The sequence below is a fragment of the Labrus bergylta genome, chromosome 11 (assembly GCF_963930695.1).
Source record: "Labrus bergylta chromosome 11, fLabBer1.1, whole genome shotgun sequence".
Classification (NCBI taxonomy): domain Eukaryota; kingdom Metazoa; phylum Chordata; class Actinopteri; order Labriformes; family Labridae; genus Labrus; species Labrus bergylta.
Window position 1 is genome coordinate 11,267,763 of NC_089205.1, and position 25,847 is coordinate 11,293,609.

The 25,847-nt window shown below is 39.9% G+C and overlaps 1 protein-coding gene across 1 annotated transcript in view; it reads left to right on the forward strand.

Annotated features, from left to right (window-relative positions):
- The window catches only part of lekr1 (Leucine-, glutamate- and lysine-rich protein 1), a 69,203-nt gene that overhangs the window by 34,847 nt on the left and 8,509 nt on the right, over window positions 1–25,847 (forward strand). The window contains exons 5-8 of the mRNA XM_029279141.2: window positions 5,181–5,262; window positions 12,568–12,645; window positions 14,044–14,247; window positions 22,350–22,425. Coding sequence (XP_029134974.2) covers window positions 5,181–5,262; window positions 12,568–12,645; window positions 14,044–14,247; window positions 22,350–22,425 — 440 coding nt within the window. The remainder of the gene's footprint in view (window positions 1–5,180; window positions 5,263–12,567; window positions 12,646–14,043; window positions 14,248–22,349; window positions 22,426–25,847) is intronic.

Consider the following 25,847-nt stretch of genomic DNA (forward strand, 5'->3'; position numbering starts at 1 on the left):
CACATGAGCAAAGGTTTATGATGAGGTGGAGAAGAAGAGGGAGGAGGGGTGTGGAATTTTACAGAGAGCAAGACAAAGACAAGCACCGACAGCAGAGTAATAGACATGAAAACATAATTAATCTGTTCGTTCTGTGCAGATGTCAGGATCTGAATCTTACCTCTTGATTTGAAGGTGATGGACACAGAGAGCGTGGGAGTTACCATTAACAATTTGGAAAGAGGAAGGAAGGGTCAAAGAGAGTCAGGTGAAAGGCCATGACTAAGAGTGACTAACAGTGTATGAATTTGTACTCTTGAGTGTGTGTGTGTGTGTGTGTGTGTGTGTGTGTGTGTGTGTGTGTGTGTGTGTGTGTGTGTGTGTGTTTATGACCGATCCTTGAACCACAGCCATCTGCCAACACCCTGGGCCATCCTTACACTCTTTGGTATCTATTTCCCTGGAAGCTAACTTCATCTGTGTGTGCGTGTGTGTTGTTAGTGACAACAGCAATATAGAGACATCAAATACGTCCTCACACAACTTAGCACAGAGTTGTCTTTGACATCATGCCTGTCTTGCTCTTTACTCTCCACACATTTTGGCCTCAGTTTGTTTTATATGGCTGTCTGTTCGCCCTGTAGTTTTGATAGTTTAGGAATGCCATGATGTAAACATTCAGGTAGGAAAGAGCTGCAAATGCTTTACGGAAACAGGTTTCTGTTGCAAAAACATCTAGAAGCTAATAAACATCTCAAGTAGAGCTTGATTATTGAGGCACCTTATGATATAGCCTGGTTTTAAAGACATGCCTCTAAGACTACATTTTCTGTTTCCTGATGGAAAATAGAAAATTCAATATCATTCAGTGGAGTGAAAATATTTGTGAAAAATATTATTTTATCAACTTCACTCCTCCAGGTCTGTGCAATCCAACAGTTCTATAATTATTTTTCATTCTGCTGTGGTTCAAAAGTATTGCTTTTATTACATATAATAAACTAGGCAGACACCAAAAAATGTTTGCGGCACCAGCCACCTAAAAATGTGAAATTATGGTTCTGTAGATTCTCGTAAGAATTCCAGGGTGCAGCTGTGTGTGTGTGTGTGTGTGTGTGTGTGTGTGTGTGTGTGTGTGTGTGTGTGTGTGTGTGTGTGTGTGTGTGTGTGTTTTAATAGGTGACTGTAAAGGTAGCTGTACAGGACCCTAAAGTGTCACAGACTGTGGTAGATTATTTGTACTTACAGTTAGCTCCTTACACGTGGGCTCATACTTCATAAATCCCTGCATAACAAATAGGTGCCAGGTGGGCTCATGTTTGTGTGAGCAAGTGTTAGAACAAATTCCTGTAAAGCTGTGAATAAAATCATGTTGAAATAAGTCGATTTAAGTTGCAGATAGTAAATTGTTTGTAAAAAAAAAGTAACCATCAATTTTATGTCTTGCATATCTCCCTTTCTTTAAAGGAAGAATGTGAAACTTTTTGATCCAGTACATGTCGCCCTTTGCCACCAGCATTAACCCCCGCCCCTGCACATACATTGACACGGAATGACCGTGATGTAAACACACGTACATGACATTGAAATAAGCAGTGAGTAGGCTGTGATATTCTGCTTTTCCTTTTCTTGACCTCGACTAAAACAGCTTTATACACAAGGCCGTCCCGTCCCTGTAAACATGATGTCAACACAACCCGACAACAATACAGCTGGTGGGTCCCACACTTCTCTCTCATTGTAGACTGTCATGACTCAGAGAGACACATAGGAGATACTTGATTTCTGCTGTTTTTATGTGTAAAATGTTGCACTTTTTTCCTTTAATTCTATTTACAGTCATAAATGTGTTCCTGAAAAGGACATGACATTGGATAATTTGTTCATTGTGTTATATATTCTCTACGGGGGTTTCTATTCATTTAAGCTTTGACTGAAGCATATCTCTTATGGTGTGTTTTTCTTTGGCAGTACTTTATGAAGGAGCTTATCTCTTGCTTTGATGATCGAGTGGGCAAACAACACTAAGCTCACTAAAACAATTTTAAGCTTTTTGTCACTGTGTCCCTTTATGTATTTCTCATTACAGTTTTTAACTAAACACAATTGATAGAAAATGAATGAAGACCAATCTGAAGGCTGTGTGACAGCAGCAGAAGTAGGTATCTTAATCAGACGATCTTTACAGTATTTTGATCTCACATGTTAGACATCAGTTACAAAAGCCAGATATGGAGAAATAAAAGGGAAAAAAACGTCACGTACTGTGATGAGGTGCTGTTTAATGTAAGGCTAATTTACTCACTAGTGATAATTTGACAGTGTTTTTAATCATCACAGACTAGTCGCGTTAGCAAATATTTTTCTTAACTTATTTTCTATTTCTTTGCTAATGCAGCTGCTCTGCAATGATTACGAGCAGATTATTATGCTTGCTAGTAGAAAAACATTACGAGATGGGTGCTAAAATTCCATTTACAGATCACTCAGAAAGGCTAAAATAATAATGCTATTCTTATTCCACCTTCTTCACAGACAGTGAATCCAGATTAAATGCCTTGTCTCATACAGGGGGGACTTTTCATGAAGGAAAGTCTTGTGTATTGTGCACTCAGTTTTATTCCCAAGGTAATAAGTTATTCAGAGTATTTGACATTTTCAATGACCAGTTTTTGTGAGCAATACAAACAAGCCTGTGGAACTCCTTGTGTCAATACCTATGACATCTTAAATTGTTCATAAAGCTGAAGTATTCAGGTATTTGCTCTATTTCAGAACACCCTGCACTGACCAGTATTTGAGTAACCTAGAACACATTGTTATAAGGACACGTACTGTAAGTATCTCCAACAAAAGGAGCATATAGTAATTCTACTACAGTACGTTAGAGTAAAGAACATGTTCTTTTACTATGGCATTGCACACAAACGATCAGGTAAAAAGACTAAAAGACTTAAAAAGTTACAGTACCTTGGTGTCTTGCTGCCAATACATTTCTGTTGGACTATATTAACAGCCACCACGCCACACTGTGTGTGTCTGTGCGTAAGCAATGAGACATAATAGAAGCGCTGTGAAGAAAGTCAGACAGACTGGTTTGCTTTCATTGCAAAGTCCTTCTGCTCCATCAAGTATTTATACAATTATTTCTGTTTGGACATGTCTGTGTGCATTAGGGAGTGTGTGTCAGTGTGTGTGTGTGTGTGTGTGTGTGTGTGTGTGTGTGTGTGTGTGTGTGTGTGTGTGTGTGTGTGTGTGTGTGTGTGTGTGGCTGTGCTTTTTGTGGTGCTCTTGTGTCTTTTTGCAAGATGTTCTTTTGTGTGTGGATTCTTGTGTGTTTTGTGCAGGTTTCTCTTTGTGTGTGTGTACGTGTGTGTGTTCCTTTACCCTGGCGGACCTTGTCATGTCACAGTGACCAGAAAGCAATTATCAGTGTATTGCTGCTTTCAAGAGGACCTCCTCCCCCCCCCCCGCTCTTTTGCTGAGAGAGAAAGAGAGAGAGGGAGAGAACAAGAGTTGCTGGAGGATAAGGGTGAGAGAGGGCAAACTAGGAAACAGAGAAATAGGAAAATAGAGTCACCATAAGAGAGCAAGTGGAAGAAAAAGATGAAGAAAAGAAGAGAGGAGCGAGACAATGAAGGGAAGAATGAGAGTGACGAAAACAAAAAACAAAGACTCAGAGCAGGAGAATGTCAGGCTGACATTGTTGGATCATTTTGAAAGCTCTCCAGAGCCACAGACACTGTGCCCTGCTACACTGCTCTGAAGGACCCTTAGACAACCCACTCAATATACAGGAGACACATACATATACACACACTCACACAAATACAAACACAAAGACCTTCTTTCACACACTCTTTAACCCACACTGCCAGACTGTTGGCCTGGCAAACACACACAAGAGCCCTCTTTACTTTTTTTGCATTTTTTACTTGTATTTAATGTTTTTTTGCTTTTTAAATTCAGAGAATTCAGAGAGCAATTGTGCACAGAACGTCTTTTTTTACAAACATCACATAAATACAGTATATATGCATGGAGCAGGCATTCTCTGTCATACCAATATCTGCATCACAGACCAGGACAGGACCTTCCTGACCATGGGGACTTTCATGACATGCCTGAGAGATATTAAAATTAAGTGTTTATTTTCTTCTGACTTAATGTGGATGTGCAATAACATCCTGTTTCTTGACTCTTCTGAATAAACAATAAACTCTGATAGTTATTTTGACTCCACATTTAGTACGTGCTCTCCTAAAGGAAGAATGTGCTACTTTTTGATCCAGTAGAAGTCATCCTTGAGCACCAGCATTAAACCAAAACAAACTGCTGTTTGGCGATTCTGAATCCTCCGCTCTCCTCCAGCGGCACACCTCCAATCACTCTCCACTAGTTTTAGCACAAAGGAGTTATCAATTAGAATGCACCATAATAGTTAAGCACCATTAAGCGCAAACGACGGAAAGAATTGTCCTTTGCTCGAGCTGCAATTGCCTATGGCCTCACTGTTGTGTTAGCATGCTAATGCTGTGAACAGACAGTGAAGGGAGGAAACAGTAGCAATACAGCAGCTACTCTGTGTCAGACACACAACAACAAAGCCTGCCAGACAGCGGAGTATTGTTTCATGGCTTCCCCTGAGCACAAATTCCCTCATACTCCCTTCTTCTTAACACACTCCCCTCCCCATGCTCTTCCTCTGTTTCTCATTTTCAACTGCTTCTTTATATCTCAGCTTTACCACATGGTTTTCTTTTCAACCCCTACTGTTGTTTGAGGTACTCTCGTGTTTCTGTGTTGAACTCCTGTCTCCTCCTCCTCCACCTCCTGTTTTGTTTGTGCTTACAATCTTGTCACTCTGATAGTTTCATTTGGTGTAGGGTTTCCTTTCTTTGCTCTAGTGTGAAATAACAATATTCTTAAAAAAAAAACCTCTGCCTACTGTACCTGTCTGTCTTTTCTCTCCTCTGTTTCCCTCTCTCTGTAAATCATACAGTGTAACAGCCTCTGGTGACAGACAGGCTTTAAGTCAGCGATACAGACTGGAAAGCTTTTTAAGCTTTTACAGCATCTTCAACGTGTCAAGTTAACTCAGATTTGTGTGTGTGTGTGTGTGTGTGTGTGTGTGTGTGTGTGTGTGTGTGTGTGTGTGTGTGTGTGTGTGTGTGTGTGTGTGTGTGTGTGTGTTTAAACAGCGCTGAGAGAAGAGCTGAGGCATTCCAGTGTGGAGTTGCAGAAAGTCACAGAACAGAAAGATCACCTAACTCAGCAGCTGAAGTAAGTGTCTACAGTGTGTGGTTTAACACACACACACACACACACACACATACATATGAAAAGCATGCACATGTCATGCACATATGGGGACGCAGGTGGATCTTGGTATCTGTAAAATGCCGGGTGAAGAACAGGTCACAGCTGGGCTTGGCTCTTTGTGTAATTTCTTCCCCAACCAATTGAAACCTTCTGATTAGCCACACTGGCACCGCCCCATCCAGGAAATGCACACGTTCCACATACCAGGCCTTGTAAGCTTGAACAACAGAGGATTTGACTTATATACAATAACACTAAGGTCTAGTCAGAACTTTAAGACTTGAGAATAAATGTGCCCCTGTGGCATTTGAAAATATGCTGATGATGATGCTTTATCAGTTCAAACATTTCACAGCTCCTTTGAAAAAATCTGTTCTTACTCCTGCGTAATACCCTGACCTGCAGACAGACATACACAATAATAATAATAATTATAGCCTAATAATAAAGTTAAAAAAAAAAAACAGTTTCATGCATTAATCTCTTTGGTGATCCCTTTGATTTTCATCTAGAGTTAGCATCAGGTCAACTGATGTTTACATCTTTGAGAACAAATACATGATGTGTAAGGCTGTCATTTTAACAAACAGGAATAGCATCCAACCCATGATACAGTTGTTCGTTATGAGAGCTTAACAGTGCTGCATGCATGCCTCAAGAAATTGCTCATTTAAAGGAATTGGCTCTGAATGGGTTCTATCGGGTTTTTTTATGTCTAAAACTTTACTCAAATCTGTATCCAAAAATGACCTGTTTATCAACATCAAAAGTCCTGAGTTTAAATGTGAACCCATGTTTAGACAGAGAACAGGATGTGTTAATGTTTCTTGTTTTTTTTAAGCTTTGTTCCTTTAAACTTCAGAACTAATTACAATGCACACTGAATTCAGGGTTTTCTCTTAACAGCCCACAATCTACTGTCATTACAAGAGTAAGAAAGCCGGTTATTGTTTTTGTAAAGTTTTACTGTCCATGAATTTTTTTTTTAGCTGGATCTGAAATGCATTCATGATTTCATATTGAGTCCAGACCTGATACTGGATTGAAAAAAAACAGGGGTAATGGTTTTCTGAGATTTACATGTTACTCATTCTACGATAAGTAATGGTTTTTAAAAAAAAAAATGTATCATCATGCCAATGTTGTTGTTTTTTTGTTGTGTGATTAATGGAATCCTTCATAATATTTAAAAGATCAACCCACACAAAAACACACAAACATCCCCAACTCACAAAGGGAGTCGATGTTAAAGTGGCTTTTATCTGGTAATCAGAGAATTAAAGGACTACTTGACCTGACAGGCTGCAGATAAAGCGCTCATTTGTTCACTAATGTTTCCTCCTAACTTCCTCATCAGTCACTTTTTCTCTCTCCCAAATGTTTTTTATTCATAAACTCATGACCTTTAGAAATACAGATTCTGCTGGGTTTTTTTACAGCGCTGTTGCCAGCTTGTTCAGTATTATCTGTGTGTGCAAAGACAGGATTTTTTTCAACACAGTTAGATACAAGTGTAGACAAGTATTGTATAGTCATATAACTGCTTAACTACACATTAACCTTAATAAACTACAAAATTATTTACAGTAAGACAAGAAAAGTAGCAGTTTTACTGTTATGTTTTGCTTTTGTCTGATTACCAGCCGTCCCCCCCTTCTGTTGCTCTACTGCCCCAAAATGTTCTAAACATTGAAATCCGCCTTTGGGTATTATTATTCAAGTTTTGGTTAATTCCTAAATTAATTACTAATGAAATGTGTGATGTGAACATAATTGTATTTGATTTAAAAAAAACACTAAACAGATTTATTTGCTCTCCAATTATCTCTCCGAAAACCGATTAAATGATCAAATCGAGGCTCAGCCCTCCACTACTATCAGACAAAAAACTTTATTGGGAAACCCCTTACCCCCCCCAAACACACACCCCGCCCTCTGCTAAGCGACACAAATTGTACATGCCACTGAGTGCATGCATTACGCTTCATGTGTATGTATATGTATGTGCCTGTGTGTGTGTGTGTGTGTGTGTGTGTGTGTGTGTGCGCGCATGTGTGTGTGTGCGTGTGTGTGTGCGTGTGCGTGTGCGTGTGTGTGTGTGTGTGCGTGCGTGTGCGTGTGCGTGTGTGTGTGTGTGCGCGCACGCATGTGTGTGTGTGTAGAATGTGCACACACATCCAATACAGGGATCAGGGCTGAGACAGGGAGGATGGAGGGGATGTTTGCAGTCGCACGCGACCCTCCCAGACATATGGACATATGCTATAGGAAGAATAAGCCTTAAGGCCATGTTGCATGAGGTGTATGTGGAGGAGGAGGAGGGTGCTCAAGACACAGACTTTATTGCATGATGTCTTCATAGCAGCATTATGAAAAACATTTTTACCAAGATCAAGACGAAATTTTCTTACAATAATATACCTTTCTCCATATTTTAAAATAAAGAAATCATAGTTTTATCTGTCTTGAGTTAATCCAAACAAGTTGTGTCAGCGGACTTTTTCTCTCATATTTTTACTGCAAAGGAGCACAACCCCTCAAACAAAGGTTCTTATTTGATAATTTTATTTACATTTATTTACTGAATGTACCTTTATTATCCCAAGTCCATTTCAAGATAAAGAAAGGTACCTAATGTGAATTAAGGCCTCTAAGAGTGAGGCAGTCTGATGTTAACAGATTTCTCTTCCTGTGTCAGGCAGACAGTCATGTACAGACTGAGACCCAGATGGGATGACTGAGTTTATCGGCTAATTCTACTCTCACTGTCCAGTTGATGCTGATTGGTCGCCCGTTCAATCTACTATCAGCTCCACAACCACTGTGTGTGTGTGTGTGTGTGTGTGTGTGTGTGTGTGTGTGTGTGTGTGTGTGTGTGTGTGTGTGTGTGTGTGTGTGTGTGTGTGTGTGTGTGTGTGTGTGTGTGTGTGTGTGTGTGTGTCTGTTTCCTTTCAGTAACACTAAGTATCATTCCCAAATATTTTATTCCTACTTAAGATCCTAGAACAAACAGAACCGACATGTTTGTGTACAAAAGTTGTTGCCATGATAACTGTCCAACCTTTGACCCACACCTCTGTCAAACATCAGTGTTCCACACCTTTTGCGTTTCTATGGCATCAGTCGGTTGCCTTGGAAAAGCACACACACACACACACACACACACACACACACACACACACACACACACACACACACACACACACACACACACACACACACACACACACACACACACAAATATTTAAGGGGCGGTCTAAGGACAGAGAGGCTGTGGAATCCTTCTGATCCTAGCATGCAATCTGATCAGCATGCCTTCGAGACTCAAGGGCAGCTTGTTTTGTCATGGCTATTAACAGACACACACATACACAGACATATGCTGTCTTTAAGATCTTTTAGCTTGTTCCCCCGACTAATCCTGAATTTAAAATGTCTTTAAGTGGACTTCTGTGGCATGTGAATAGTGATGTCTATGGTGCTTATCTGATGATGGTGATCATCTTTTGTGTCCTGACTTACGAATCAGGACCTTGTTCTGTGGTCAGTACTAAGAGTGATGGGCTGTTAAGTATGCACCCTGCCTCAGGGCAATTCAACAGCACTAGTTTAAGAAGCATTTAGAGCATCACAAACCCCTTCCTGGGACGTCTGGTTGACATGTATGTAAGAATTGTTGGGATGCTTCCTGCTGCATCCAGATTGGCAGTAACGTTGAGCTCATCCTTTCATCAGAGGATGAACACATGGATCATCCAACACAGAGCCAGGCCAGGTTGAAAGGATGGATTAGTGGGAAGAGAGATAGATGAAAGACAGGATGGATGCGCTGAGCAAGGCAGGGAAGATAAAAGAGTGGAGTGATAGAATGATTGAAGGTCAAGAGAGAAAGAGCAAAGGATTGATGTGATTGATGTGATACAGCTTGTTCTCATAAGTCTGATGCACACCGAGTGCTCTGTGCTCGGCTGTGTGTCTTCATTTCTGCATCAAAGTGTGTGTGTGTTTGCACAGGGACTCTTTGAGAGTAGGTAGTCAAATAACTATTGATCTCCTGGTGTATCCAAGAACCTCCTTGCACAAGATCTTGCGCTTGCATTTACATGACACACACACACACACATTAATTTCCTCTTCGATCTCAGATGTGAAATAGTTGCCTTGCTCTTTCACTCGCTCTGAACTCTGTTATCATGTGAGCACATGTTGCACAAGGGATGGTGTTTTCCTGAAAAACAGAGAGGTTTTCCCCTCTTATGTGGCTGGTTGGTATTTTGATGACTTGCCATACACCACAGTAGGAGGAGAGGCTCAGCAGGGTGTCACTGGAACATTACAATTTAGGTGTCAAGATTCACTATCCTTTGCACCATCTGCCAGCCGACTACTGCGGCTGGATTGTCGGCACACAATGTGCTGATTTTTTCACTGTAATATGTCTACGTTCTTTTCAAAATATGCTTTGACCTGGCACATCTAATTACACATGTTTTTTTTATTACGGTCTAGAAGACAGAGTGAAGATTAATGTTTGATTCCTATCAGCATCTGTCACCTACAACAGCTGATAAACGCTCAGTCGGCTAAAAGCAGTAGGTATGAATACCTTCTGTAGTCTGTAATTTTTATGATGTGTTTTGTCAAGCTGTGATTACGCATACCAGATCTGCTGCAAACGTCTCCCCTCCTGAACACATAAGCTAGTTTAGATTCATTAGTCCACATGTGTCTCAGTTAATGCAGTGCAAGTCATTGCACGTTGGAGACAGTAATGTCTTTAGGTAATCCTGGATACATTTTCATTGAACTTAATAACACAATTTCCAAATCTCTTTATTCTGGTGACTTGCCCGTAAGACATCCTAAAATAACGTACAACAAAAGAATCTTTTGAAATATCAGTCTTTCCATTCATACCAGCTACACCACATCCCCACAGCATCAAAAATACATAACGTACTTGCCCACAGTAATGCATGCATATACCGTCCTCTGCTTTATTCTTATTCAGTTGCTCTTTCTCTCCACTCCAGTTTCACCTCTGAATGTAAGTCAGGAACAGGGGAACAAAAGATAAAGTATGGTGGAAACAGAAGCTTGGAGTCAGATATCATGTCATCTCTGACCTTGAAGACAGAAAGGGGAGCAAGACAGATGGCGACGAGGGACAGGCACAGCGGCCTGTAAAGTACAAACTGTATGTAGTTGCTAAACAGGCAAAATTTAGGGGCACCCAGGGGCATGCTTTAAATCACTAGTAGCTGTGACAGCATTGAGGGGAAAGAGGGTAAAAAAAAAAAGAGTCAGCGGGAGAGGAAATGGGGATGTGGATGTGTGAGGAGGGAGGTCTATAACTGGAGCCAGACAGCTGGGAGTGTGTTTCTCTGTGTATCTCGGCCTATGTCTTGATCTCTCCTTCTGTTTGTCATTAGGAAACTTTGAAGCATTGTAACTTCTGTTTCTTGAAATATTGTTCTATTATTTGTTCTATTATTTAACTCTTCAAAAGATCATCATGCAGTATGTGGTCTGCAGCATGAGCATGGTTTTTGTAGTTATGCACGGTTGTCACAAAAGCCTGTTGTAGGTGAGCAGTGAAAACAGAACAGACTGTCTGACCGTGAGCTCAGACGTGCGAGCCCTCTCACTCTGTATCCTCGTTGCGTGTGGCTGCAAGGTCACAGGGCTAGACAGCCAGCTTCACAGTCACACACAAACCCACCACCTCACACACACACACACACACACACACACACAGTCACTCACAAACACAAACACATTAACTGATCATGCCGTCAGAGAGGGGATTAGGCTGAGAAGCCGACGGGGTTAGGAGGGTTACGGTAAAGTCTGTGTGTGTTTGTTTGTCTGTCTGTGTGTGTGTGTGTGTGTGTGTGTGTGTGTGTGTAGGGAGTAGCACATTCTGTCATGGCACGCAAAATTAGAATTAAAACTGATTTCCACTTTACTTTCTCAAGAGCAAGCCAGCAGCTGTGCATGAAAAAAGAGGTTGTTTCTAAAACATGGCTTCACACATGAATAAGCAACAAATTAAATCTAGATTAGTCATGAAGGATAGTCTATGTCATGATTTGGTTTTGTATTTGAGTTTCCCTGTTTTATCCCAGTGTTGCTTGTTTCCCTTGTATTAATGTTCCCTAGTGTTGCTGGTTTTTCCCTTGTGTGTTTCCTGGTTTTGTCTTCAGTGTTTTCTGTCTTGTTTTGTCATTTATTATTCTTGAGTTCTGTGTGTCTTTAGTGTTTCATGATTTAGTTTGTAGTTGTCCTCAGTGTTTCTTGTATTCCTGCCTCTGTGTGTTTGCCCTGATTGTCTTCACCTGTGTCGTTAGTCTCACCTGTGTCTGATTACCCCATGTCTATTTAGTCTCTGTGTTTCTTCCCTTGTGGGTCAGTTCATTCTGTCAATGCTTGAGAAAAAGTAAGAGGAGGACCCAGATGCAGATCTAACAAAAAAAAATGTTTATTTAAACAAAAAGGCCAAAGGCAAACACACAACTTACTACAGTAGAAAACTAGCCATGAGGAAACCACAAGTAACACTAGAGCATGAGGAAAACAGACATCTACTGACACTGATAACTTGCATACAAAAAAAACATACAATGAACTGACACAGAAGGGAAGAAACACAGACTAAATAGACACAGGGGTAATCAGACACAGGTGAGACTAACAAGACACAGGTGAAGACAATCGGGGCAAACACACAGAGGCAGGAATACAAGAAACACTGAGGACAACTACAACCTAAATCATGAAACACTAAAGACACGCTGAACTCAAGAATCTAACAAAACACACTAGAACACAGAGATACACAAGGATAATAAATGACAAAACAGAAAACACTGAAGACAAAACTAGGAAACCCACAAGGGAAAAACCAGCAACACTAAGGAACATTAATACAAGGGAAACAAGCAACACTGGGATAAAACAGAAAAACTGAAATACAAAACCAAATCATGACAGTCTAAAATGATTACCAATAATGTTGTACAATCCAAAAGAGTCTACAGAATAACATAGACGTTATTCAATTACTTTCCAGTGACACCTGAAGTTATAAAACAATACTCTGGGAGAAAATATTTACCTTTGCCTGACTGTGATATGTGGCTGCAATGAATCTGAATTGCATTTTTGTCATTTTTAAAAGCGTATGACTCAATTGAAAATGTGTAATTTACCGACTCAAGAAACGCTGAAAATCAAGTGACCGCGCTGTGAACTTTGTGTCTCCAGGGAGCAGAAGAGACAGAGAGAGGCGCAGCTGTGCCAACTGAGAGACTCTGAGAACGAGCACAGAGGAAAACTGTTCAGGTATGCTAACCTCTGCTCTTTGCTTTTCTATCCACTTATTGTATTTTCTCTACATAAATAATCGTTCATATTCTCTCTTCTCCAACTTTCCCACAATCTCTTTAGTCATCCCACTCATTCTCCTCCAAATCAGGCTCTTCCTGTGCTGCGTTTCTCTTCTCTTCTCCAACTCCTTAGAGAGAGAGAGAGAGAGAGAGAGAGAGAGAGAGAGTTAATAGAGAGAGAGAGAGAGAGAGAGAGAGAGAGAGAGAGGGAGGGAGAGATGGGGGTTTTAGTGTCATCTGAGATTCGCTCTTGATTCAGTTGAGGGGATCTTAGGCTCCATAAAGTGCCAGTGACACAGCAGAGTCTCATGTGAGGCTGGTGCAACAGATGGAAGCACTCTTTAGTTGGCGTGGACTCTTGTTCCTCACACACACACACATTTACTCATCTGTGCACAAAGGCATGCAGATATTGTAGATATGCAGAGGCGTAGTGGTGCCCCTATTGGGATGCATTACTCTAATATGCAGGCAGACACATGTGTGTGAACACACCCCAACCACAGACAGACGTACACACACAGAGCCTCTCATCTTTCCATGCAGGCGTTAGATGTACTTGGGTTGTGTATTTTTTTCACATAGAAGCTGCTGGTATTCTTTTTATAAGCCACTGGCAGCCTGGTGTGTTCAATTACACTGTCGATTTATTTCCCTTCCCACACAGCAGTCTCTGATCTCACCCTCTGGCTCCTATACAGTTCAACATATGATAGCACTCCACTGAGGAGGTGGAGGCTATTCCAGAAGGGATGAGAGGTTTGTGGGAGGGAGCCGCCCCCCCACCCCCCCATTGCTGAAAGAAAATGTAATGGGAGACAACAATTCACCAAACGGCCAAAAGTTGGAGACCATATGGCCTAAAGCCGATATTTATTTGCTGTAGAAGTTTTGGTTTCTGTATAGGAATCAATCGGAAGACCGTACCTCATAGTTGCTGAATTTGAAAGAAAACATGTTGGGCCCCATTAAATATTTTTTATTGTCTCCCAGTGTGGATGAAAAAGGTATATTCTGAGTACTATACAAAAGTTACTACAACATTACAAATTTGTCACTCGATGGGTGTTGAATTTAGGATTGTCCCACTTTTGCAGTGTTTGTGTGCGAGGATCTTGACTTTAAGGATGAAGAGGGGAGGAATAACCAGCTTTGCTTTTATGTAACTGACTTGCTCTAACTGTACACTCACTCTATGACCTGTCACTCAGTGTAGATTTACTGTGTGCCTGCAGGTGTATTCATTTGAGGGATTGTTTAAAAGCATGTGTACACATGCCCTGGAATATAACCGTATGGACAATAACTGAGTGTGTGTTTAATCACATGCTCATCTTCTGCATATTTTCAACAGGTTAAAAGGGGAGTTGGAAGAAGAAAAGGAGAGTTTGTTGTCATGCCAGCACAGGTGCAACACCTTACAAGAGCAGTTGACGTCACTGCACCGGAGAGAGGAACAAACGAACAGGAAGTGCCGCACAGCTGAAGAGGAAGTGACCCGAGCGGGGAAAGCTCTGGAGAAGGCTCAGCAGGAAATGCGAGAACTAAGGAGAGAAAGGTCATGATTGTTTTATCTGTAATGCTCTGATTACATTTACTTACCTAACCTTATACATATAATGGATCGGATTCTGATTCTGTACTTGTAACATGCCAAAAACACATGACTGATTTATATTTTAGCACATGGTACACAAAATGATCAACTTCAAAGGCCCTGAAAACAGCTTTTTTTCATTTGCGTAAGAGTCACACAGGTAAATACCGCCTAACAGTTTGGTTATTTTAAATTTAAGAGATTATTATTTTTCTTTTGTTACTTTTGTGTTTTTAGTCAGGCCGCTTTGGTTCATATTTGAGAAGAAAGGGGTCACACCAGAGAAAAGCACCACATTTTTTCCAAATACTCTTCAGCACCATAAGTTTCCATTTTTGATGGGAGCCACATATCTTCCAAGAATGTGGCTCCCACTAAGAAGGTCAATCTTGGGGTAGAAATATACATTTTGTAGATCAAGGAATGCATTAAAGTTATTGGGAATATAACAAGATGAGAGAATATCGCCAATATTGGGCTGGATTCTCCCCCTCCGACAATCCTAAACAAAGTCCCTATTTTTTGAATGGTTCTAAGGATTATCATGAAAGATTTTCCTGTGAGCTGAGGTATATTAAGAGTGATCTGATCTGATTGGAAGACATTGAGGGTTCCACAATTTCAAATCATACAGATTAAACATGTTCAATATCTACAATCTGATTTTATCTGATGGGGCGTGACCTGAGGGCAGCCCAGCACACACTCCTCGAATTTTCACGTGTAAAGAAACGATAGCCAATTGGGGAACAAGATGACCTTTTCAATTTTAACATCTCCAGCTTGTGCTCTAACATGTACAGCTCATCTTCACATCTATATTCATAGGTGAACTATTTTCTTCAGGAATTTTCAGTTGAAAATAGTCCAAAAGCAATCCTAAATTTCTTCTGCCCATCATGTTTTATTACTGCAAAGTCCCGTTTGAATGTGAGCAGTTTCACAAGATTTCCAGTTTCAAAGAAAGTCAGGCCTCTGGTTGTTGCTGAACAAAATCTGTTTGTGTGTGGTGTGCTGTTATGGTCCCATTGTTGCTCTCCATACACTACAGGAACATAACTGTTTAATATATGATTAATTGTCATCTGATCAAATATGTTAAGAGCTTATAAATCTTTGAGTGTGGAACAGGCATTACACCTCATCCACAGAGTGGTCTTGTACGGAAACAGAGACAGACTGTTTTGTTCTAATGTTAAATATCGACCTCCTTTTTAGTGTCTGAGAGGACATTGGGTGAGTACAGTCAGGAATCCTGTGTTTGTGTTCTTGCCTACGTCTTTCTCAGAGAACACAGTGAGTTGATGTAATAGAGTGTTGGGAGCTGTGCCCAGTCTCTTATGTAAGGTGTAACCTCTCCCTGTGTGGCTGTCACACACTGCCCAGAACACTGCTCAATAACCTTGCTTTTACCGGTGTTTATCCATGTCAATAATCCATCTAGTTTCTTTTCTTTTTCACTAAATGTCCCTGATTCCAGATAAAGCTGGAGAGCTGTACACTCAAGGATGTAGTTTAGATAGGATTACTTTAAGGCTTCTTGAAAACAACCTTAATTCCTTCAACTTGCACATCTTAAAAACCACACGGAAAATCATTTTGGGCAATTTCATTGTGAGCATGTCAGAGGCTTTAGACGCCCATTCAAGCTTTTTTTTTTCAGCTTTTATTTAACCAGGAGAGAAACTCGAGGAGATTAAAAATCACTTTTTCAGCAGCAGCACATCAAAGTTTCCAACAGACAATGAGCAGCCATTCATACATACAAATGTAATGTAAGGTACTTTAATACATTACAAGATATTAAATAACAGGACAAAATAAGATAGAATAAAAAGATTGTATTCTCCTTTACTATTGTGTTGGGATCAGAAGGTACGAAGAAAATTGTCTTAATATGTAAATACGTAAATATGAACACATGATAGTTTCAGTCTATGTGGAGATAAAGAAGACCATCCAACACGTTCATTCAACAAACAATGATGAGTGAGGGGTTGAAAATGAGTGAGGAACCTCAAAGCTCAATGATACACAGAGTACACAGCATGTGAGATTTGAGACAAGGCGTGCATGTACAAAAACATCCCCATAGTCTGGTACACAAACGTCTTGTCGTAAAGCTTAAATGTAAAAATCATTTCTGTGAAACAGGCAGCAGGCCATGCTAAATAAGTTAGAGTTGAGTTAAATCACAATAAACATGAAATATCAGCTCTGTCAACATTTAAAAGCTTCTTTTTTTATATGGTTCATATAGTAAATTAGTTTTTTTTTTTTTTTTTTTTTTTTTTTTTTTTTATTATATTCATTCTCCCTTAAAGGTACATCTAAGTTTTGAAATCTCAACTAATGAAACTAAGTAAGGATAAATAAATAGATGGCGTAGAGAATTAAAATGTATAAAAAATATACAAACGCATCAAATCCTCTTTGAAAGCAGGATCTGAAAGATCAAGTTTGTATTCAAGTTTTGGTTCTGTGTCAGCATATAGCTTTTATGATACACACATTTCCACATGTAAGAAAATCAGCCATACACTCAGCTCTTCTGTGCCTGATCAAAATTTAAATGACCTGTGCCTGAAATGATTCTCCATCATTTCTGAGGTTGTTTGTTGTCTGAGCTGGGGGGACATGGTGTTACAGTGCTGTCCTGTTAGCCTATAAAATATGAATATGCATAAAATATTTTAAAAACTGTCTTGTATTTACCTTACCTGTGCTACAATCAGGGTCCAAAATAAGCACCCACCACCTGCCAAGTGCGGATAAAAATCTGTTTTTGGCAACTATAATAAATGAGGTCAGGCACTTTTGCCGTGTGTCCAAATCAGTACAGAACATACTGTCAGTTGTTGATCACATACTGTTTTGCAAAAACTGAACAATGCTGGCCGGTGACGGTCAATATTTGTGTTGCCCTACTCTGATTGACCCTCGCTGTCCAACATCTGTTTGGTCACGCCTCCTTTATTTAGCAAGTTCAGTTCATCAAACGACCCATATAGTGGGAATCTGTGTTTGCGCTGGTTGCAGCGCTGCAACTGACTTGATGCAGGGTAAAAACAGAGGAGTTTTAGACCCTGACTACAGTACAGTAGAAGGAGTATTTCCTATGCCTATCTTTCATGCAAGGACAAGGAGGTGAAGGAGTTGACCTCAGTGTGAAGAGCAGAAGAAAATGTGATAATTCCTCTCTCCTGGAAATGACTTCACTGCAGCAAAAAGCATGATTCCACTTGAAAAACACCCTGAACCTCTGACACTGGACAATAAAACAGCAGTCCTCTCCAATACAATAGTCTTGCAAAATATTTTAGGATACTTTGTTCAGCTAATGGAATCAACAGTGGCCCATGTTCTAAGCAAAAAGGTCTGTTCACCAAGAATTCATGCTTGCTGTAAATCCCAGGAGCATTAGTCTCCACAGGTGACTGACTCATTACTTCAGCAGGTCAAGACAGGGGACTCATCTTACTCACTCCATATTGTACAAAAAAACATTTAAAAAAAATACAAGCTTGTCTCTCAAAGACTTGAACTTTTCGCCATTCAAAAAAATCTATATATTTTCCAAATTCCTCTCCAAAAAACCTTTGCCAAAGAAACCATCACTACAAGAAGAATCAGAAATCCACCTGAGGGAAAAGCTGCGCAAAGTGCTGCTAATTTATCTGATTTTAATGGATTTATCCTTCACATTCAAGTGTTATCACTAATTATCTTCCTCTTCATCTTATCAAGCTGCCTATATCAATCTCGTCTGACTCCACGTTCTCTCATTCTATCCCTTCATGTCCTTCTGCCTCACTCACACACTCTGAAACACACCTCCCACCATCTGCCCTGTCACTGCATTTTGTCCTTTAAATAGTTACAGCTCTGCTGCATGATCTAACCAAGAACAAGCGTCATTCTTTCACCTCCAGGACCCTTTTATGCGATGCCATTATGTCTGTGGTAAATTATTTTGGGGTTAGAATAGATTTCATACAGAGGATGTATGAGTCATGTATTGAGCTATTTGCAAGCTTTATGTCCATTAGGGCACTGTGGAAAAAGAAACTACGGCTTTATGCTCTCATGTAATTTAAAATCTAAAAGGATATGAGTTAATATAGTATTTTAAAGCAAGAGTAATACAAACTTTGTGTAAGAAAAAACTAAAGTTTATTTTTTTGATGAGTATTGGTTCAGGAATTGGAAAAATATGTCCTACATCATAGATGATAGAAAATGATGTGCAGCTGAATAATATTAAATGCAAAGCCAACTTCTATTAAAGCCAAATTACTGCTGCTGTAAAAGGTCAGTCACTTGCCATATCAAGGATTATTTCCTCTTGGTTTTATTGCACCTGCAGTCCTGAAGCTAGTAATCTGAAACACTGTTGATATTGATGAAAACCAGTTGTGAAATGAAAGTGAAAAGACAAGCAGAGTAACAAGCAGACAGCCGTTTCCCCAGGCCAGGGTAGGCAAGAGGGTTGATGGGATTGTGGGAGTGAAGAAAGTGAGGGAAAGATATGTGAGAAGAGAGAGAGATGGATTAAAGAACAGATGGGGGAGGAAAGAGACAGGGGGGGAGGACAGGATACAGGAAGGAAGACAGGTTGAGGTGGGACTGAGAGAGAGGGTGGGAGGCAGGGTTCAAGGGGTTGTTGAAGGGTGGAGGGATGGAGAACGTGACTGTGGCTGTAACTTCACACACTGTCTGACTCTTGCATGCACACAGCCTGGGTCACGGGGGCTACACACCATCTATACACACACACACACACACACACAAGACATGACAGCTTACTGCGCATTCGGTATAACTGACACATAGTTAGAAACAGAGCGACAGCGCAGGGGAGGGGAAGAGAGGAGGGAGTGGAGGAAAAAGCATTGAAAGTGGCAGAAAGTGGAGTGAGTAAAAGATTTAAAAGTCAAGAGAGGTCAAGAGTATCTGTGCGGTTCCTCATCCATCTGTTAAATGTGGGAGGACTTGTTTCAAGTGGTTTCAAGCAGCAGAAAAATGTTTTCGTGACAGAAATTATGATCCCCAAAACTCCCTTCTGTCTGTCCCTATGCAGGGAAGTGGTTTAATGCCTCGGGCTTTGCACAATTAGGCTAATAAAGGACTTCAGAAGATTAATGTCAACAGCACAGCTTTAGCATACTTCCTCCAGCCATGTTTACTGCTCTCCATGCAGCTTGTTTTCCACTCTTCAGTTTATTTTTATTTTTATTTAATTATTTTTATTTTTTTCTCATTGAGTCCCACGTTGGAAAGTATTAAATCATCATTTTCAAGATCTTTGCTTTTATTAGGGTCTCTGTTCTTTTTATTCAGTTGTCATACATTTCTGTAAATTCATACATCCAATTTTTACAAGGCAGCCTTTTCCTGTTTTGGAAGCTGGGTTTGGTGTAGGAAGACTTTAAACTCTAAATCATATTTGCAGGCATCTAAAATGACCCTTAAGCATCGCTTGGAGAATGGGATATTGTTTTTGAGTTGAGTCAGCCGCCATTGTTTGCGTGTGCACGCAAAGATTATATCAGCATAACGTGGAAAAATAGAATATGCCTTTTGATGAGGTAGCAGCCGCTCACACACACACACACACACACACACACACACAAACCACCTTGCACACATGCACACTCGCCTGTCCTTAAAAGCAGCTTGGCGTGTCAGTGAATGAGAGAGTGCTCCCAGATTTTCCCATCATTCCTCCCTGTAATCCCCCAAGACCTCCTTCTGAGGCCTGAATTTGCACGCTCACGCTCCCCGGGGGGGGGGTCACACACACACACACGTTCAGACACATACGTCACAACACGCACGCACACATGTGCACATACCAGCTCCAAATTGATTTAAAAACTTCTGGTACACTACCTTTGCAGGGGTGTACTTGTTTTGATAATCAGAGAGTCAAAATTGCATTCGACAGTGGGATGAAAATACGCAAGCACTCAAACACTCTCATACTCCCACACACACACACACACACACACACACACACACACACACACACACACACACACACACACACACACACTTTGCATGCATCAGCAGTTTGTAACATATTAAAAAGGCTTCATAAAGCTGTCAAATCCTCACTTTCAGGGTAAGGGTTTCCCAGTTAAAATATTACTGAATTACTGGTGTGTATTTTCAAAATGCACTTTTAACTTTACCAGCATTTTGTGAGCTTGATTTCTCCTCTCTGAGTCTGAATCTCATCTTTTATAAGGCTGGGACATTTTTAAATGAGCGTTACGAGTCAGATTTTTGCATCAAACTCTTGGAGTTAGTTCATGTATGGCTGTCTGTCTGCATCTATTTTAGTGCTTCTGTGTGTGTGTGTGTTTTATGTGTGTGTGTGTGTGTTTTATGTGTGTGTGTGTGTTATGTGTTTGTGCGTCTGTGGTGAGTAAGCTGATGTGATTAGCCAGAGCCAGTGGAGTGAACAATATTGTGTCTGCCCTGACGAGGAAGAGATGTAATGTAGCTGCTCCATTTTTTTATACTGTAGATCATCTGCTCCTCTATCAGATAAACACAGAGTCGAGTGTGCAAACTGTGCGCACACACACACACACACACACACACACACACACACACACACACACACACACACACACAGCAGCCACATTTTTTTTTAAATATAGATATAGACTGGCCCACTTCTGCACACGAAGTGCTGTAGATAGCGGCTGAATTTGTCAACACCTGAATATTCCTACTTTTTTACAAATTAATTTTGTTTTCTTAACACATTTTATAGTTTTGTCATTGTTGCTGCGGATAAAATCTTTGAGTGTTTCCTTAAAGCGTCTCTCACACCATCTCTAACTGCATATACATTAGTAATAAGCTATCAGATTCTCAACATGTCTCTGTCTGAATACTAAGATGTATGCTCCTACTTCCAAGCTGGACCAGATGCTGAAATGAAATATTATATCAGGAAAAAAAATCAAATAATCCATTGAAGTCCAACCCTATCTAGCTATCTCAACTCAATCTTACCCTTCCTTTTTTCCTTTCCTTCCTTATCCTCCCCTCTCCTCCCCTCTCCTTCCTTTGACACATTTCCTCTTGGTTTCTTTTTGGTATATATTCTTTCTGTAACCTGACATGCTGAGAGGATCATCAAAAAAAGAAGCATATATAAATTGGATCAGTGCCTTTTGGATCCCGGCAGATATGGATGTGATGTTGGCTTACTTAACTTACTTATCTATCCAACTGCAGAAAGTGCTGCACTGTAAAAGTAGTTAATGCTATCTCATGTGCACAAGCATGTGTGTGTGTGTGTGTGTGTGTGTGTGTGTGTGTGTGTGTGTGTGTGTGTGTGTGTGTGTGTGTGTGTGTGTGTGTGTGTGTGTGTGTGTGTGTGTGTGTGGGTGCACGCATGTGTGTGTCTGTGTGTGTGTGTGTGTGTGTATGTGTGTGTGTAATAGAGAGAGAGAGAGAGACAGCGAGATAAAGAGCACTTAACACTTAATTCACTCATTGCCTGTTACAGCTAAAATCTCATGTCTGTCTGTGTCACTGTGTGTTATGGTAATGAGAATTAATGCACACATTGATGTGATTTAAAAAAAATATTATATTGGATCTCTTCATGTGCATCCATTGCACATAGGGTTTTTAGTAAACCTCCAGAGCCTAAAGCGGTCACTGACTGTGAATATGTTATCTGGTCTCATATGGGAGTCTTCAGGCTTTTACAGCACAGCGATAATGCTTTTAGAAACAGATGGAGATGAGTTATTTAGTCCTAGGGCAGTTGCTATTTGAACATGAAATCAGATGTTTCTGTTCAGATGACCTGATGCTGCATTTATCTTCTCATTACACTTGACAGATGCTTAATGTTGTGAGGTATTTAGATTAAGTCTTGGTTTTAAATGTGCAGTAGTCCAGAGGAAATTCAACATTATGCATACAGTTCTATCATTAGAAAACAAGACATCTGATTGACTGAATGCTTCAGCCTGTTTGCGTGTTACCCTAATTAACATAGTCTCTGTTTTCCTTGTTCATGTCTGTGTTAACAGGCACATTTTGATACAGTCCCATGAAAAGGAACTGAAACAGATGGAGGAATACTACAGAGAGGAAACAGCTCTCAAGGTATTTCTTCACCAACACAACAACCCTGTTGCTACTGATCAGACATTATCTGCACCAATCAAACAAAAGGACAAAGATGACCTCATATGAACCTAAGTCTATTTCAAGCATGTTTGCCAAAATGCCCCATTATGTTCCTTTAAAGCTGTCCAAATAAATCAGCATATTAGCTAATGTTGAATTAGTCCAGCATTACAGGGACATTACTGTGTCTTTGAATTATCTAGAAAATTATAAATATGATATTAAATTATACACTCGGTATCAGCAGATAGTCTTTAATAATGGTATTTGGTACAAAAGCTGATTTAGATGTTTTACCAGAGTAATCTAAATGTCTTTTGTGCAACATGATAGTGGTTATTTGGTCTATACATAACAAATCAAAACATTCCCTATGATCTTAAGTGACTGTGATGTATCATTTTACGACTAGCAGGCATTTAGATTCAGTCTGTTGAATTAAATGAAGGGTTAGGATGGCATCCAGGCCATTGTCACAGTTCAGAGTAGTTTAATAGGGAGGATCCTGACGCACATGATGTGGTGAAGATTATAAGGCTTTGAGACCACCGGTCTGTTGACACCAGATAAACTGAATCCACACACACAGAGGCACAAACCAAACTGTCTTTTATTAGTCAGACAGTGTAGCAATGTGTCTCTTACACCGTCTGACTGTCTGGCGGCAAGAGTCACTGAGGTTTAGTCAAACATCACAACAAAGAGGAGCTTTTACCAGAAAAGAAAGAAAGAACTCATTGTATCAAATATAGTTGAATCGTAATTTTCACAAGTTAAACTTTTTTCCAAATGAATTTAAGTGTATGAAAAAGTATCTTTGCTTTGCTTTAGGATTATTTCTTGTTTTACATTTTAAGAGACAAACATTATTTTTAAGGTGGAGGTCTCTTTCTTCAGTTGTCAGGTTGTAATTATTAATTTATTCGTTAAAATAATTAAACAGAGTCTCTTTAACTAAATATTTGTAAATGAAGTAAAATCCTAGACTAGACTAGAGAACTTTGGATTTCTCATGTAAAACTAATTAAATTATACTCACAACATTCTTTGTAACATAAAGATTACATTATTGGATTATATATTAAAAATGATGCCTTTTCCATTTTCATGGTTTGACTCAGAAGAACAAAAAGATCCATCCGATGCAAAAATCTTAAAAATCATTCAAAAAGTTCTTATTGGGTATCTTTAACTTTATGGTTTCTTGATCTTATCCACTGACTTAACCCCACAAATGGGAAACTCACTGTGTCATCAGATTTCTGATCAAAGTGATTGAAAAGAAACAGATTTATTTGTCTTTTTTTTTTAAGTACCCTACTCTTAATCCCCTTAAGAACCAAAACATACTCTAGATATAAACGGTCACATTCAGTATATGCCAAATAATTAATGAGGCTATATTGCACATGTATGCACGAGGATGGCTCACACACATACAGAAGTCATTTTAGCTTATTGTGCATAATGGGCTTCCTGACCTCACATGGGCTTTTACATAGGGAAAGGAAGTGGTCTTTTTAAATACAAACAACAGCTGTGTATCCATACACACACACACACACACACACACACACACACACACACACACACACACACACTCACACAGAAAAGGATATACACACGGTCACCATCCTTGCTCCTCACACGTACATTCACCAAGCAAAAAGGAAGTGGTGTTTTCTTATTTGATCCAACACACGCAATCTTAGTCTTTCATACAGTCTCGCAAACCACAAGCATAACACACACGCACACACAGGCTCCATCACACACATTTTCACACGCCAGTCCCTCTTTTTTTTCTGACGCCCTCATCCAACTGTTTCTCTTTTTTCACTCGCAAGCATAAATGCACACAACCGCACACTCGGATAAACACAATCAGAGCCACTATGAACAGAGCCCAGGACACTGACGCTGACTTTGTCTGATCTCCAAGAAAGCAAGGTACACTCGACCAAGACTGACTAAAAAGTAATTACATGTCACTTTGCCCCTACAGTTACAGCAATTCAAATTTGGACAGTCACAGTTTGTTGACAAAGTCGGTCAGGCTGCTGTCGTTGTCACGCACCGTAACAAAGCTTTTCATTACCAAAGTCCCTGTCGTATATCATGAAAGGGGTTAAGACATTGTTTCTATTTAGAGCCTTCACCAGAAATTATATATTTGAAGCAGCCTGGAACAAAAACACGTTTATCAAAAGTGTCGTTTAGAGGGTTGAGACTGTGGGTAGGACGTCATTTCTGAGAAGTGTGTTTACAGAAGCAGGGTTAAAGTGCAATATCAGATCTTTTCATAAACCTTCCCATACTAAAAACTATCATTGGAATTATTAACAGTTTAGCCGGAGTGTTTTGTGTCCAACAGTTTGATAGACCACTGATGTCTCCTTGTGCATGCCTCTGTGCTACTTATTAAACTTGGTAACACAGCTTTGTGTGGCCTTCATCCTTCCTGTTTATATCATGAAAAATCAACACTTCATGCGAGACTCTGAGACAGGACTTAGGATGTGGGCTAGACTGAAATAGCTTTCAGTTTTCATCACGCACTTCACCATATCACAATAATGTTTCGTTTTAAGATTAAACTGTTTTTTTTTAAAGCTCATATTCTCTGTTTTAAATGTTGAATGTCCCATGTTGAAAAGGATTGTCATTATTATGTGTGAGAATGAAGACATAATCTTAAAGAGGACATATTATACTCCTTTTCCACCTTTTCAAAAAGTCCCCTGCGGTCCATGGGTGGAGATATCAGGTCAAGGGAGGGTTTTACCAGAATCCAACTTGTGACATCACAAGTTGAGCAAATTCGAAACTGAGCATTTTTATCTGTGTTATAAGACTTACGCAGACCACAAACAAAGGACTACGGTTGCAATAGGGTGGAAAGTTTAAGCTGTGGAGTTTTGGAAATATTCCATTTGATTCCATTACCATACATCAATTTTTAAAAAATATATTACCCCATATAATCATCAAAACTTACTTCACTTTATGAAGTCCACGGGCTAAAATGTGTGGCTTCAATAGTCTTGTGCTCTGGGCTCAAAAGTGTAGTCCAGGGTTCTAGAAATCATCTGTGCATGTGGTGGAGAAATGCACAGTGCATGTAGGGGGCGATGCATCAATAGCCCTGCAGTAAGCAGTGTGCTATGTGCATGTGATTGAGGAATAGCATCAATATTCAAGTGTACTTGCATGAAATCTGGTTGTTTTAGTCAAGATTATGCTAAAATATATTTCCCCAACTATATTTAAGTTCCCTGTTAAAGACCAACCTTCAATGTTGTAAATTCCCGGTGTATTCCTGTTTATTCCCATCAATTCTTGTTACCGGTAATTCCCATGGAAAGTTTCCAACTTTGAAAATTCCCAGCATTTTGCAA